This window comes from Tinamus guttatus, unplaced genomic scaffold (assembly GCF_059628265.1).
Source record: "Tinamus guttatus ecotype Peru unplaced genomic scaffold, ASM5962826v1 Tinamus_guttatus_pri_ptg000115l, whole genome shotgun sequence".
Taxonomy (NCBI): Eukaryota; Metazoa; Chordata; class Aves; order Tinamiformes; family Tinamidae; genus Tinamus; species Tinamus guttatus.
In genome coordinates, this window is record NW_028288649.1 from 11,740,380 (window position 1) to 11,753,964 (window position 13,585).

Below are 13,585 nucleotides of genomic sequence, written 5' to 3' on the forward strand. Positions count from 1 at the left end.
TAATTCAAAGACCACATTTTCAAGGATTCACACTGGTTTATAAAGTCCCTGAATAAAGTCTCTTTATTTTCAAATGTTTTACTAAATAAATAAATAAATAAATAAATCAAACCAAATAAAAACAGGACGTTCTCTAGTTCAAAAAGTGAGTCACCAAAAATGGCTCATTAGTCAGAATCAAAAGCAAATATGAATCAGGTATTTTTTGCTTATTTTGTTATGCACTGATTTTTCAATTAATCATTCATTTGGTTAATATAGGTTGGCCTTAGCTTCTTCCTGTGCATATTTAGAAGTGAACTGAATAGGAACTAAATATCTATGGTCTTTTAACATAAGGAAAAGGAAAGAAAGGGTAACTTTAGTTGTATATAACATGCAGTATCAAAGGAAACAAGTTCAATATAGTACTCTGATAAACAGTTCACAATTGCTCATTTACTCCATTCATTTATATAGATGCTCTTCTTTCTAGCACAAGAATACAAACTGTTATTCTGCTTTAAAATTACATTTTGCCTTGATCCAAATTTGCTCTCATGTAGGCAAGCTTTAATCTGAGGTAGCCTTATCACTATTTGGGCCCAATCATGTTGGTCCCTGTGATGAAATTCAAATGCATCTAAATGATTGGTGAGGTATCTCAAGTATACAATGCAGATTAACCATACTTTCTGAAGATAAGTTTTTCCTTAGAGCAGTTCGAAGCATAAAAATATAAAACAAGTAATAAACTCACTTTTCAATGTTTCAAGTCTGAAAATGGGAATTTCTTATAAGATCACAATGCAAGAGGATAAATTGCCTGCCATAATTACTATCAGCTATACCACTAATAGTGTAATACCTATTATATGACACCAATTCAGTAAAAATCGTAATGCTCCCTCCTTTTGAAAATACTATGGTCACAAAGAAGAAAGTCCTGCTAAAATTTTTCAGCAATTTACCCATGCAAGACATCCAGTCTGAGGCCCAGATGCTGCTCCTTGGCTCTGAAACACCTGCCCAGTAGCATTTGAGTAGTTAAAAAAAAAGCAACAGTCCTTTAGATATGGCATGAGGTGGACTTGAAGAAATCTGGACTTAATTTCCAGCTTTTCTCATGTGTAAGATCCTTCAGATCCTCATTGCCCTGCTACACCACTACCTGCCCCATATAGAAGTGTTCCGCAATGATATCTGTTAATATTTGATAGATGCGGTGCTAGGACTCTATTTAAATGGATACTTAAAGCTCAGGATTACAGTTGAGAACAGAGCTATACATCATATTGATATTTATGTCCATTTTTGTATACGGAATCCTTTAGTACCCTGGGTAACCACTTCCTGTATTCAGTATTTCTATTGCTATATAAACATGTGGCTTTGCAAAGAATTTGTTCCTGACACCAGTGAGGATAAAACTATTGTAAAACTATCATGATTTTATTGATTGGGTAGAGAAGCCGACATATTTTTCTAACTGCAATGATACAAGGCAGCTTATGGAACTAACTTATTTACCTATGGATGGAAGAGCACAGAAAAAGAAAGAAAACAGGGTGACAAGATGACTCTGCAAAATGCTCAGTCTTACATATCCCTTAATATTCTCCAATCTTTAAAGTTTCCAAGACAGAACTAAGCTCTACTGCCACCAAATCAGGGTTTTAACTTGAACAAAATTTTTGGCAAAATACTTTCTACCAATTGGAACTGCATGAGTCATGCCAAAACTTATCTCACATACTCTAACATGCACATATAGGAAGGGAAGACACTTTATAATGCTCCATTTTCATAATGAAACACAAACAGTTAGGTAACACACAGAAGAGCATAGTAAGCAATGATTAATGAGTATTTGTCTAATGAAAGGACTTCTAATGGCAATATTTTGCATATTTCAGCCTCTGAGCCTAATTAGCAAATATTAATCTGTTTTAATTAATCAACCCCAGGAAAAATGATTACAGAAAACGATGGAGTAGGAAAATTAAAGAGCATACCACCCTCGGACGGTACAAAAGATATTCTGGAATAATAGGCTGCTGACAATTCATCAGATTTAACAAGGTACAGTAAAAGAAGAACTGACCTCCCGAGGACAAATGATTCTCTTGGGACGTGGTGCCTCTTGTTGTAACTGATACACTGTCAAATATAAAAACATAAAGATAATTAGAGGATTGCAACATACACGAAGTTTCTTTCAGATGCTTATTTTAGCTGGGGTGTGCAGAGAAAAGTTCAAATGCAAAGAAAAGGATGACAAGCAGAGGAATTTAGCCATGTACATAAGTCACTTATATGAAAACCAGTAAAACCTGTAAACTAACCAAATCGATTGTTTTAACTCTTAGAATTCTTATATATTTAATTTAGATGGCTTTAACTCTTTAGTACTTGCTATGTTTCTATACTGGGGAAAAGCACACAGAAGAACTTCCTATGAACTTCCTATCTCAGTGTACAATCTTGCTTCTGTATACACTATGACATTAAAACTCAAGCAGGATTTTTGAATATAGCACTCATGCTTTTTTGATAGGCTAAGAAAAAGCTTATTAAATCTGAAAGAGTTCACTAGAATCTTTTATTTTTTTAAGTTGTGCTGGTAATTATTTATGAGCAAGCAATCATTGCTTTTAGAGTAATTATACCATATTCAAATAGCCTTGGATCAATTTTTCATATCTTCCTAGAGCTCCAGAAGAGAAATCTGAGGCTAGATGCAGTTGCTGAACTCTGGCCCCTAGCCTCTTCCCTTCATGTATTTAATGAGATCCTTTCCTTCCTTTCCACTCAAAAGTCAGGAGAGGAAGTTGACAGACAATGACAGTAATCAATTCCAATGCAGACAGACTGTCTCTCCTTAACTCCAGGAAAAATCCCGAAGGTTTGGATTGTTTCCCTAGAGAAAGGCCCTCTGCATGCTGATCTTCTTGAATTTGAAAAGACTGTTGTGTCCTATGCTTTTTTCTAAAAGCCCAAGTTTCCAGGACAGAGCTCTTGACAATGTTTGCGAAGCCCTGAATGGTGGTAGATTACGCGGGGAAAAGAAGGAGGAGAAATAAAGGTCCGCAGGTTTGATAAATCCCAGAGTTCCTGCTGCAGAAAAGGAACAGAAATGGCAGGGATGACCCTTCGGCACCTTCTGTTACCTTGCTCACGTTCGCTTTAAATGGGGTCAATGGCAGCTGCAATGACCTTGAAGAGCATGGAAGTCCTGGGCTCACCTACAAGTTCGTTACTCAAGGAATATGAAAAGTTTTGGAGGGCCATGTTCTCTGCTAATCTCGAAGTGAATAAAACCATATCCTCTCCTTATACCAACCCCATCTCCATCCCCAGTCCATAAAAGGGACACAGCAAGACAGTTCATGATTTCCTATATTCCATATTAGCTTTAATGCACAAAAAATGTGATCCAGCTCTGAATATTTACTAAGATAATCTAACTCATCCAGCAGTGCCAGACCTCCCACCACTTTTACACAAGATAACCAGTAGTATTTCTTACTCTTTTGCATAGTTTAACAGAGTAAGATTCAAAAGCTTCACTTTGACTTTTCTGATTAAATGTCTTGAGTATCCCTAACAGTTTTCCTGTAGGTTTTTATCCAGGGGAGCCCAGACCTGGACCCAGCACTCCAGATGTGGCTCCACCCATACTGAGTAGAGTGGAAGGATCACTTCCTTCAACGTGCTGGCAACAGTCTTCCTAACGCACTGCTTCTTCCTAAAGAGGGTTGTTGGCCTTCTTTGTCATGAGGGTGCACTGCTGGTCTATGTTCAACTTGTTGTCCACCAAGACCACTATGGCCTTCTCTGCAAAGCTGCTCTCCAGCTAGTTATCTCCCAGTCTGTACTTGTGCAAGGGGTTATTTCTGCCCAAGGGCAGGTCTTGGCACTTTATGAGGCTCCTCCTCCAGCTTGCTCTCAAGCTTCCTCTGAGTAGTAGCATAGCCATCTGGGGTGTCGGTCATTCCTCCCAGCTCTGTATCATCTTGCTGAAGGTGCATTCTGTCTCATCATCCAGGTCATTAATGAAGTTGTTAGACAATATTGAACCCAGTATTGGTCCTTGGGGACACCACTAGTGACTGCTCTCCAGTTGGACTTCATGCTACTGATCATGACTCTCTGAGTGTGGCAATTCAACTAGTTTTCAATTCACCTCATTGACCGCCTATTTAGTCTACACTCCATCAGCTCATCTATGAGGCTTTTATGAGAGACAGCGTCAAAAGCCTTACTAAAGTCAAGGTAATAGCATCCACTACTCTCCTCTTATCTACCAAGCCAGTCATCTCTTCACAGAAGACTGTCAGGTTAGTTAAGCACAATTTCCCCTTCTCAACCATCTTCTTGTCCTTCACACATCTGAAAACAGTGTCCAGGACTAGCTGCTGCACCTAGTCATGCACGAAAACTCCAGTTCAGAAATCAGAGACCATGTTTGAAAAAAATGATTATTCTGAAGCCAAACATCACGCTTTTAAGCTGCCCATATTTGACTATTCGAAATAGTATGACTGCTGATTTAGGAAGTAGTTCATACTTAATATTAAACTTATTCAAGAGGAAAAGAGCAACTTTTTTCTCCCCCTCATACCTGTCCACTAGGGAAAAGGATCGCTAAGGAAGCAATATATTGCAAAAATATGACTGCTTCCTCATCATGTAAAATGAAAGTTCTATTTTCCCTAAACATTCAGTTAAATAATTAAGAAAGAATAATTATTGATGAAAATCCTATATTCAATTATCAAAACTGTTATTAACTGACTGAGCAAAATTAAGTCAATAAAGCTGTTTGTAAGGTAAACCTATTGGCTGTGGTGTAAAATAAGTTGTGTGAAGAACATAGATGAAACCTATCTTGTAACCTTGAAACATGTAAGAAATGAGGAAAGTAAAGAACTCCTGGAAAAAGCCAAAAGGATGACTGAGGCTGATATCACTGGAGAAGCAAGGGTGGGGAAAGAAATCAGCATGTCACAAAACAAAGGAGGGAATGACTAATAGGAAAGGGCAGATATACGAAAGACTTGAAAGCCCGCACAAAAGGCTGGATGTTGATAGGATGAATCAGTGAAGGGATTCACAAAGAATGACAAGAAAGACAAATCATCTTAACAATCATGTTTTGAACAGACTGGAAAAGGTTGCTGTCATTTTCAGAGAGGCATGGGTAATTAATCTGCACGATAATCTGCATAGAGAAAGAGATATCATTTAGAAATACATCAGAGCAGAATGTAATAAGATTATTACTATAAGAATAAATAATAGCAACGATTTACATGCTGCTTTAAATGTGCAGGATGAGAAAATGGCCCCAAGTAACAAGCATGACTGAGCTTGTGAATGGTGTTAATCACAGAAAACATGAATGGGAAATGGTTTCATGGGAAAGATAAAGAATTCAGATTATACCATATTAAGTTTAAATTGACAGAACGACAACCCAGTGGAAATACTGGAGAGAGATGCCAAACAGTTCGACTGAGGGAGAGGCAGATGAGGAGCAGATAAAAAGGGTTGAGAACCATCACCAGCATGAGAGTAAGGGAAGCCCAGCAATCCAGTGAGAAAGAAACAGCAAAGAAGGGACAGGCAGGCACCCACCTGCCAGGAATACTCAGGAAAGACAGGCGGCAAGAGCAGAGTAGATAAAAAACAGTGAAAGGCCAAATAAGAAAAAAATTAGGAAAAGACACAAAAGATGTTATTTTCTAAGAAAGCTCTACCCTGTTTCTGTTTCAAATGACTGGTGCACAAAAGCCAGCAGATGAGGTAAGAATACAAGTGAATATTAACAGCTAAGGTGACTTGAGAATAAGTGTGCCCTAAAGCTAAGTTCCCATGAGCCCAGGCACCTCATTAAGTGACCTCATTTTGAGAAGTGCTGAACGTCCCGCAGCTCTGCCTGATTTCATTACATACTTCTTAAGGAGTGCCAGTGCTCACCGCCCTGGCCGAGACCCCGGCAGCGACAGAAAACACATCCCTTCCTTACGTGCTCAAATGGTGACAAACAAACTGCACCTTTCTGCCCCATTTCCTTCCTCCCCCTCCTTTTTGAATACTTTAATACTGAATCCTATTTATAGGGATAGAGTTGACTGAAATAATAGAAAAAATGGCTTATTTAATACAGTTGTAAGCAGTGACATCTGACCCAGTCTGACTCAACTTTGAGGACTTTTGGACAGTTCAGAGACAAACTCGCTTTGATCATAAAAAATATGAGACTTTGAACAAAATGGTGCATTATTATTTTGCGTCAACTGCATAAGAAAAGGAGATGTACTATTACTGCTTTGAGAACTGCATTATACTGGCAGTTTGGTCCAAATGGAGCTGCAACACACAGTAGTAACACAGACTTAATATCTGACTAAAATGCAACAGTGCACTAGGAAAACCCAACACCTCAACACCTTTTAGTTACCTCTTTGACTATCTTTGAAAGTTTCATAAATCAAACAGGCTGCCAGCATTCATAGCAGCATAAGCAATTTGAGAGCTTACTAAAGCTACCAAAACTTTACATGATTACCTAATTTCTAGAGAAATGCTTCTTTGAGATGTAAAGTAACTAGCTAAAATATGTATCTCGTCTTTTGTTCCAGCAAGAGAGTGAGACTTGTCTGGTGGAATGAATAAGGGAAAATTCTACAATACATTTTAGAAAGAACTATCTAATTATGAAAACTGTTCTATGTGAGTAACAAAGCAGTGACATGCGAAAGCCTTCACTTCCTCCTCTTCTGCCAGGGAAGAAGGACTATCACCCATTTCTTCATACTTCTTTCATTCTGCAATGTGCTGGCAACTCCAAGTTCCTATTTTAACTCATCTATGATTTCTGTTCAGTTATGCTCCAGTGGAGAGGAAAAATTCCTATCATTGCTTTTACAAGGCAGCAAAAAGACACACTGCCTTCTGTCAGCAAATGCTTCACCGGAGTGCCTTAGTTTTAGCTCTTTGGTCTCAACTCAGTCAATAATTTTTGCATATACCTAACTTGAATGATCCGCGCTCTCCCACCCTGCCGTGAGATTACTCATATGCTTAGCCCAAGCACATGGAAGAAAGAAAACCTTAATTTATGATAGATACGAGACTCATACTTTGTGCTGATTTTTTGCTGCAGAAGGCAGGATACTTTGTATAGAGCTGGACCATGGCATTAACCAGTATTTTGCGCCCTGCCACTTTGCTGTCCTTCACACCATCACACTGATCTCAAATAATTAAAAACACCCATTAAAACAGCCCTGACATTTAACATACTCAGGTCAATCTTCCTCATGCTAAGAAGCGATAAATAAGGACTTCACATCTCCTCAAAACTCACACACACGTGTGCTCTGCAGTTGGAAGCCAGACATATTTCAGCAGCCCAACAACTTGTCTACACGCATCAAGAAGTAGATGAGATTCCTGTCTCCTCACTAAGAGGGCAGGACCATGCTGGGGCAGCTTTTCCAGAGTGCTGGCAGGATTCCTGGAGGTGTCCAAGATCCAGGAAGATAGAGCTGATAAAGCCAGTGATAGCTGAGAACAGTCAGACTGCACATGGAATGTTGGACTAGATAACCCCAGAGGCCCCTGCAAACAACATTTCTGTGAGACTTACCTTCCTTTGTTTCCATTTCAGTGATGGTAAAAAGGCAAAATATTATTATTTCATACAATATTTCTGACATGCAACAGATTACAAAAAGGAAACCTGTTGTTGGATATTTATTTATGTATCTGTAACTGAGATAGATAGGAATATAGTCAAATCCATTACTAAGGGACTGCTGGTTCCTAGTTGCTTTCCAACTTTTTTTCCAGGTCCTTTGCTGGCAATATTAAATTATTCTTGCTGTTTCTGTTTCCCTCCATCTCCCAGGACTGACAAAAATGTCTGAAAATCCTGGTAATCTCTGAAAAATATGTGCCTTCTAACAACTCTTCCTAAACAGAACTATTGATCTTTTCTGGAGAAGTTCAACATAACTGTGATTTGAAATACATCTAAAACAAGCTTAGAAATTATGCCAAAGAGCAAGGAAGCTGCTCCACTTTGTTCAGCTTTGCCCATGGATATGCAGAGCAGTGTGTATTTGAATACTTTGCCTGCATAAACAGGAAAATCTGCCTTTGTGGAGAAGCTAGAGGATTGAAGCTCTTAGTTACTGTGCCAATAAAAGACACTGTAGTGCACATAAATTTATATGAGACTTAAAAAGGAAATGAAAACTGCATGCAAAGTATTTTATTAGCATAAGAAAATGCAAATTAGCTAAAATGCACAAATCATAGTAAAATAAAATAAAATAAAATAAAATAAAATAAAATAAAATAAAATAAAATAAAATAAAATAAAAAAAAACACTAAATTAAAACTGTGATAAGAAACAGCATTAGTTTGCATGATGGACTAATACAACACTGGAAATAATTTCCATAATTATTTTTCCAGAGTGGGATTTTTGTGACAGGCGAAAGAAGCAGTTTTTACCCAATATTGCAATGAAAAACATATGTCTATGGCTAAGCAGTCTCAGCAGTAAATCTCTGTAATCTTAAACTACTATCTGCATTTTGGAACTGTGCAATTTTTTCCAAGGTCACTCATGCATGGAGTTCAGATGCTCAGGCCATGACTTTGCCATTGCCACAAAACTGGCATCCTACATTCATCTGAATGGGAAATTATGTATTCATATTCTATTAGATCATTCTCCTTTCTTATTTTTTAATGTTTTCCTGGAGTATAAGTAAGCAATCAGGCAAACAGAATCAAACTTTTTCCACTGCATGTAACTGTTGCACCAGTGTGTGGACTAGAAGGTACGCAAAGATGGGCATTTATTCTTTGAATTTTTAAATAAAAATTTCCTTATTGCAAAAAGAGGTATCATGCCATTTGAAACTCTTGTCCCATCAGACTCAATGGGAGTATTCCATTGATTTTGAAAAGGCCATATTTCTCTTCTAAAAAAAAACCTCTTAATGTATCTACTTCTTGTATCAGCAATGTACACTGCAATGGTCCAATTAAAATCATTATAATCCTTCTGATTTTTAAGGAGGTTTCTCTTACATATACAAAATATTGCAGCGAAAAAAAACATAAGCCTCTCTTCTGAGAAACAAATTTTGCAATTCAATAGTGTGCTTTAATTTTGGCATATAGCATATAGACAGTGCTTTTAAAGTCTGCAAGGGTAGTTTTATGTGCATATAAGTGAAATCAACAAGTTTACTCAGGTCTTTAATATGGTACATGTACATGCATGTAACTACTGTGATCCCTGTCTTGGTAGTTCTGTACATAATTTGAAGTTGCCATTATAAAAGGGATAACTTTTGCTTAGGATAATTCTGTATCTGAAAAAAAAAGGGAAACAAAGCTACAATTTCATTAGAGTTTCAGTAAAGGTTTAATATGAAAAGATAAAATGCACAGGCAACTTTTAATAAGGGTTTTAAAAGCCAAAGTTTTTTCTTAGATCAGGGCTATTTTATTGGAAAACGTGTTTGGAACAAAGCAAAAAAAGCATCAAATATTCATTTCTGCACTACAGTCTATGTAAATCATTTTTCTAAGGGCAGACAGGAGTGTTCAAAGAGCTGATAATGATGTCTCAAACTTGTAAACTACCACTTCAAAATCAGCTTATAGTGCTAAGGATCAAAAATATGAAACCCAGGATCTGTCCATTACAAAAGGGACCCAGAGAGTCTGTCCCATGTGCTTGCTCTTCACAGAACCAGAAAACATCAGTTTTTGCTGTTGGCCCATACAGCAGTTTCTACAAATACCTTGTATATTTATGTCTTTTTTTTTTTCTTTTCTTTTCTTTTTTTTTTTAATAAAGAAAAGGAAAAGGCCAAAAAAGGAAACCCTGGTAAGGTCATAAAATTATTTGAGTGTCAGGCATACTCACAGTATGATTTCCATATTGGAGGCTGGTATTCTTCAGCATCTAAAATAGAAAGGAAAAGGGGGAAAGAAATCAGTCACTTGGTCACCAAGTCAAATTGGCAGCATGCATATTCTGTTGAGAGACCGCAGCTTGTCAGCAAAATGTACATTTCTTTCCCAAGAGAAATGCTAGTTCATTTACAAAACAGTCTTCTATGGAAGACAAGCATATAAATTTCACCACTTGTGGAGCCAAAGTGTTTTTTCCAAATTAATCAAATACAACAGGAATTCATTTCTTACCAATTTGCATAAAGTTTCTTACCTCACCAGAATTCTTACAGTAATTAACTAGAATAAACACAGACAGAATTATTTATTTTATTTGCAGGATAAACAGACAAATCACAACTGATTTGCAATCAGGCTTCTAACCCCTCCATTATGATTTCAAAAGCATTAATGAATAATATATGCCTTAGCTAAAAAGATGCACAGCTCAGACTGGGCTCTGATATACAGATCTGACAGTTCCCACAACAACATTCAGTTACATGTCTTGAACTGACAATAATTTGCAATTTGCATATTTCACAGAAACTGCATCAGCAAAAATAATAACAAAAGGTTAGAGAAAGGAAAGACTGGAAAAACTGCAATTGGAAACAGATGACAACTGTTGTATGTGTCAAGTGAAGGAGCACAAAAGGAGTTGATATATTTGCATAGCACAAGGGTTATGCAGTTACTTCTGGTAAACTGCTGGCAAAGAGACTCAAGCTTCTGAGCTTGAAAGGTGTAAATTTGTATGGCCTGAGCTGGAGAATAACATAACAAACCAAACCAAAACAAAAATCCACGGTATATTAAGAGCCATGAGCATAAAAGCTCTCTGGAAGGCAGGCAAGCACCTCTTGCCTTATCGAGTACCTGAGCCTGCAAGCCTCAAGATCGATTTCCTGCTGCAGGAAAAGCTGTTGCTTCAACCAGAACCCAGAAATCCCAGCAAAGGTCAAGCTTGACCTTTAGGAGTGAAATGCAGAGCTACAAACCAGCTGCCATACTGCTGGAAAGGGTGGGGAATCATGTCTTAGTTTGGCTCTAGACTACCTTGTTGCCAAACACTTGGAAGAGTCACTTATAGTGGGTGTATCATTAACCTCCTAATACTGTTCAAGTTAATTAAGGTGTTTGGTGTTTACTAAACTTCTACTTAAGTTATGCTAATAAAATTCAATTATAGTTGCATAGCTCATGCTCACTGTCTATTTATATACATGCAACCACTTTAAATATATCCATGCAAAATTTTGTTTACTAAGAATGTTAATCATTAGCTACCATCTGCCACTTTTAACTACATTGTTTTAAAGAAGGATAAAACCTAGCAATTATCACAGTTGCTGCCTGTAATAATATTCTGTAACATTTTGCAAATATATTGATTGGGAAACCCATTCAACTGCAGTTTCATCTAAATCCACTTCACAATTTTGCCAAAATTTTAAAGTGCTCTCAGACTAACAGAGTTACACCATACTGTGGCAATCCAGGAGTAATTAGCTTGCAAGTTCATTATGCAAAAGGATTATTTTAAATTATCTGAAGCTATTCATGAGACCAGCGAAATTTATTCATGCAGGAGCAAGCTAATTTTTTTTCCCTCTCTCATTATAATGATAATATATTACTCGGTTTCTTCTATACATCTGTTGCTTTCCATATAGTTCATCACAGCACAGTAACATGATGTATTAAATTATTTTGTGATACTTCTGTAATACTGCAACAGAATTTCTGATTCGCTTGTTAAATTAAATATATTTTTCCAGTAAGATAAACATTGAGATAACACAAATAAATTTATCTATACTTCTGACTCCAGAAAAGGCTAATAACAGAAAAAAACAAGGAAAAACTTGAGTTTACACTGTTGTAATAGTCATCCAAATTAATTAGAAAAGCAAAGTAAATCGAACAATGAAAGTTCATCTGTAAGGGGCCATAAACTGCTTCATTAGCTTTAGATGGACTGATGGTACGGAAACAGTCTAGGTACAGAGCAATCATCTTGGAGATAGTCATAAAACAAAAACTCTTGATTATGTTAGATTTGTCATGGTTAATCTGTCAACTCAGGAAAGACTCAATACATTAAATAATTCTTATGAGCAGCACAATCAGTAGAAAAACAAGGGTCACCAGTTCCATCTTTTCTCTTACAAGGTACAGCAATATGCTGTGTGATCCTTTCAGTTGATACTGTGTTCTTAAGTCACGGAAAAAACTATCCACAGGTTTTATTATTACTGTTGGTTATCATCAAGCTACTGTGAATGACATCTGCTGACATACATTTGTAGGGAAACAAAGAGTAATTCCTTTAAATTCAATCCAGAGACAGAGGTGATACTTATGGATCAAAGAAACATCTAATGGAGTTGAGACATGGACTTCATGCCCCTGTTGCAGAAGACAGGCAGTGGCTCCCTCACAGACAGAGCCCAGGTAAGAATGGGGGTGCCATTCTATGTGGCTACCAGCGTGGAAACTAGCCACAGGGTAGCAACTACTGTGACTCAATAACCACAAAAATACACCAGCTTTTCTCCTTGTCTGCAAACAGGACTTTGGACTCTCATCCGCCATGACTAGTTTATACTAAATTTCAGCTGTTCACAAGACAGGGATTAAATGAGATGAATACTATCCAAGTGCACTGGATTACTACTATTTGCCTCTTGTTGTATTCTTTATTCTACTTCTTTTATGTATACATATATATATTATTCCTCTTCTACTGTAAGGTCGGTAAACTATTAAAGTTGTCTATCACACTCTGTCACCAAGCTTAGTACAGCGGGATCACTAGGGTACAGAAGTTGCCAATAGTAGTTTGGGTGGTCGGCTCAACCCTGTCACAACTTCTCTCTTCTCTTCTGTTCACAGTAGGGATCTCAGTAAGGACCAAAACCTCTTGTGTGACTTAGCTGGCTGTTTGACAAAAATCAATCACTGGATAAATAAATAAATTCAACTTGGAACCAGTGAGAAGTGCCCCATGTTGATCTCCCACTAAATTATCTTAACATGAACTTTGCTTATAATGTTTATCACAACTGTGATAGGCAGCATGCGAAGAAAACTCTCACTGGCATATTCTTAGGTGATAAAACAGGATCTCTCCAACTGCTCAAAGGGTTCATACTTTCAACAGCGATATCTTGTCTAAACCCAAGAAATGAACCAGTAAAGATAAGATTGAAAGCAGTCCTACGAAAGAAATAGGGAAAACGAATGAGTATCAGTACCACAAAATGTTACAGGGCCAGCTACAACCCACCTGTCTGAGGTCAGAGAGCCTCCCTGTGAAAGAATTACATCACGTCCAGGAGGTCATGCCTGGTTGGGTTGCTTCAAGTCTTACCTGTACTTTATCAGAAGAGACTAGCAAAACCAGAAAACCTAACAAATGCTCATTCCACTCCCAAACTGGAAAGAGTGGCGCTGGAAAAAAAATAAGGGACTGGCATGAGGAATATTAGGGACCATATTATCTATCAAAAGTCTGAAATACAACTATTTAGAAGATGAATACTTGTCAGAGCTAAGAATATGACTAGAAGTTGGTCAAATGTTAAGCAGAAAGACAAAATGAATGCTGAA

At 37.3% G+C, this 13,585-nt stretch overlaps 1 protein-coding gene across 1 annotated transcript in view; it reads right to left on the minus strand.

Annotated features, from left to right (window-relative positions):
• Positions 1 to 13,585, minus strand: part of CHN2 (chimerin 2) — a 148,799-nt gene that overhangs the window by 80,229 nt on the left and 54,985 nt on the right. The window contains exons 2-3 of the mRNA XM_088521196.1: positions 9,942 to 9,980; positions 2,084 to 2,139 (exon numbers count right to left, since the gene is read on the minus strand). Of these exons, the coding sequence (XP_088377322.1) occupies positions 2,084 to 2,139; positions 9,942 to 9,980 (95 nt within the window). The remainder of the gene's footprint in view (positions 1 to 2,083; positions 2,140 to 9,941; positions 9,981 to 13,585) is intronic.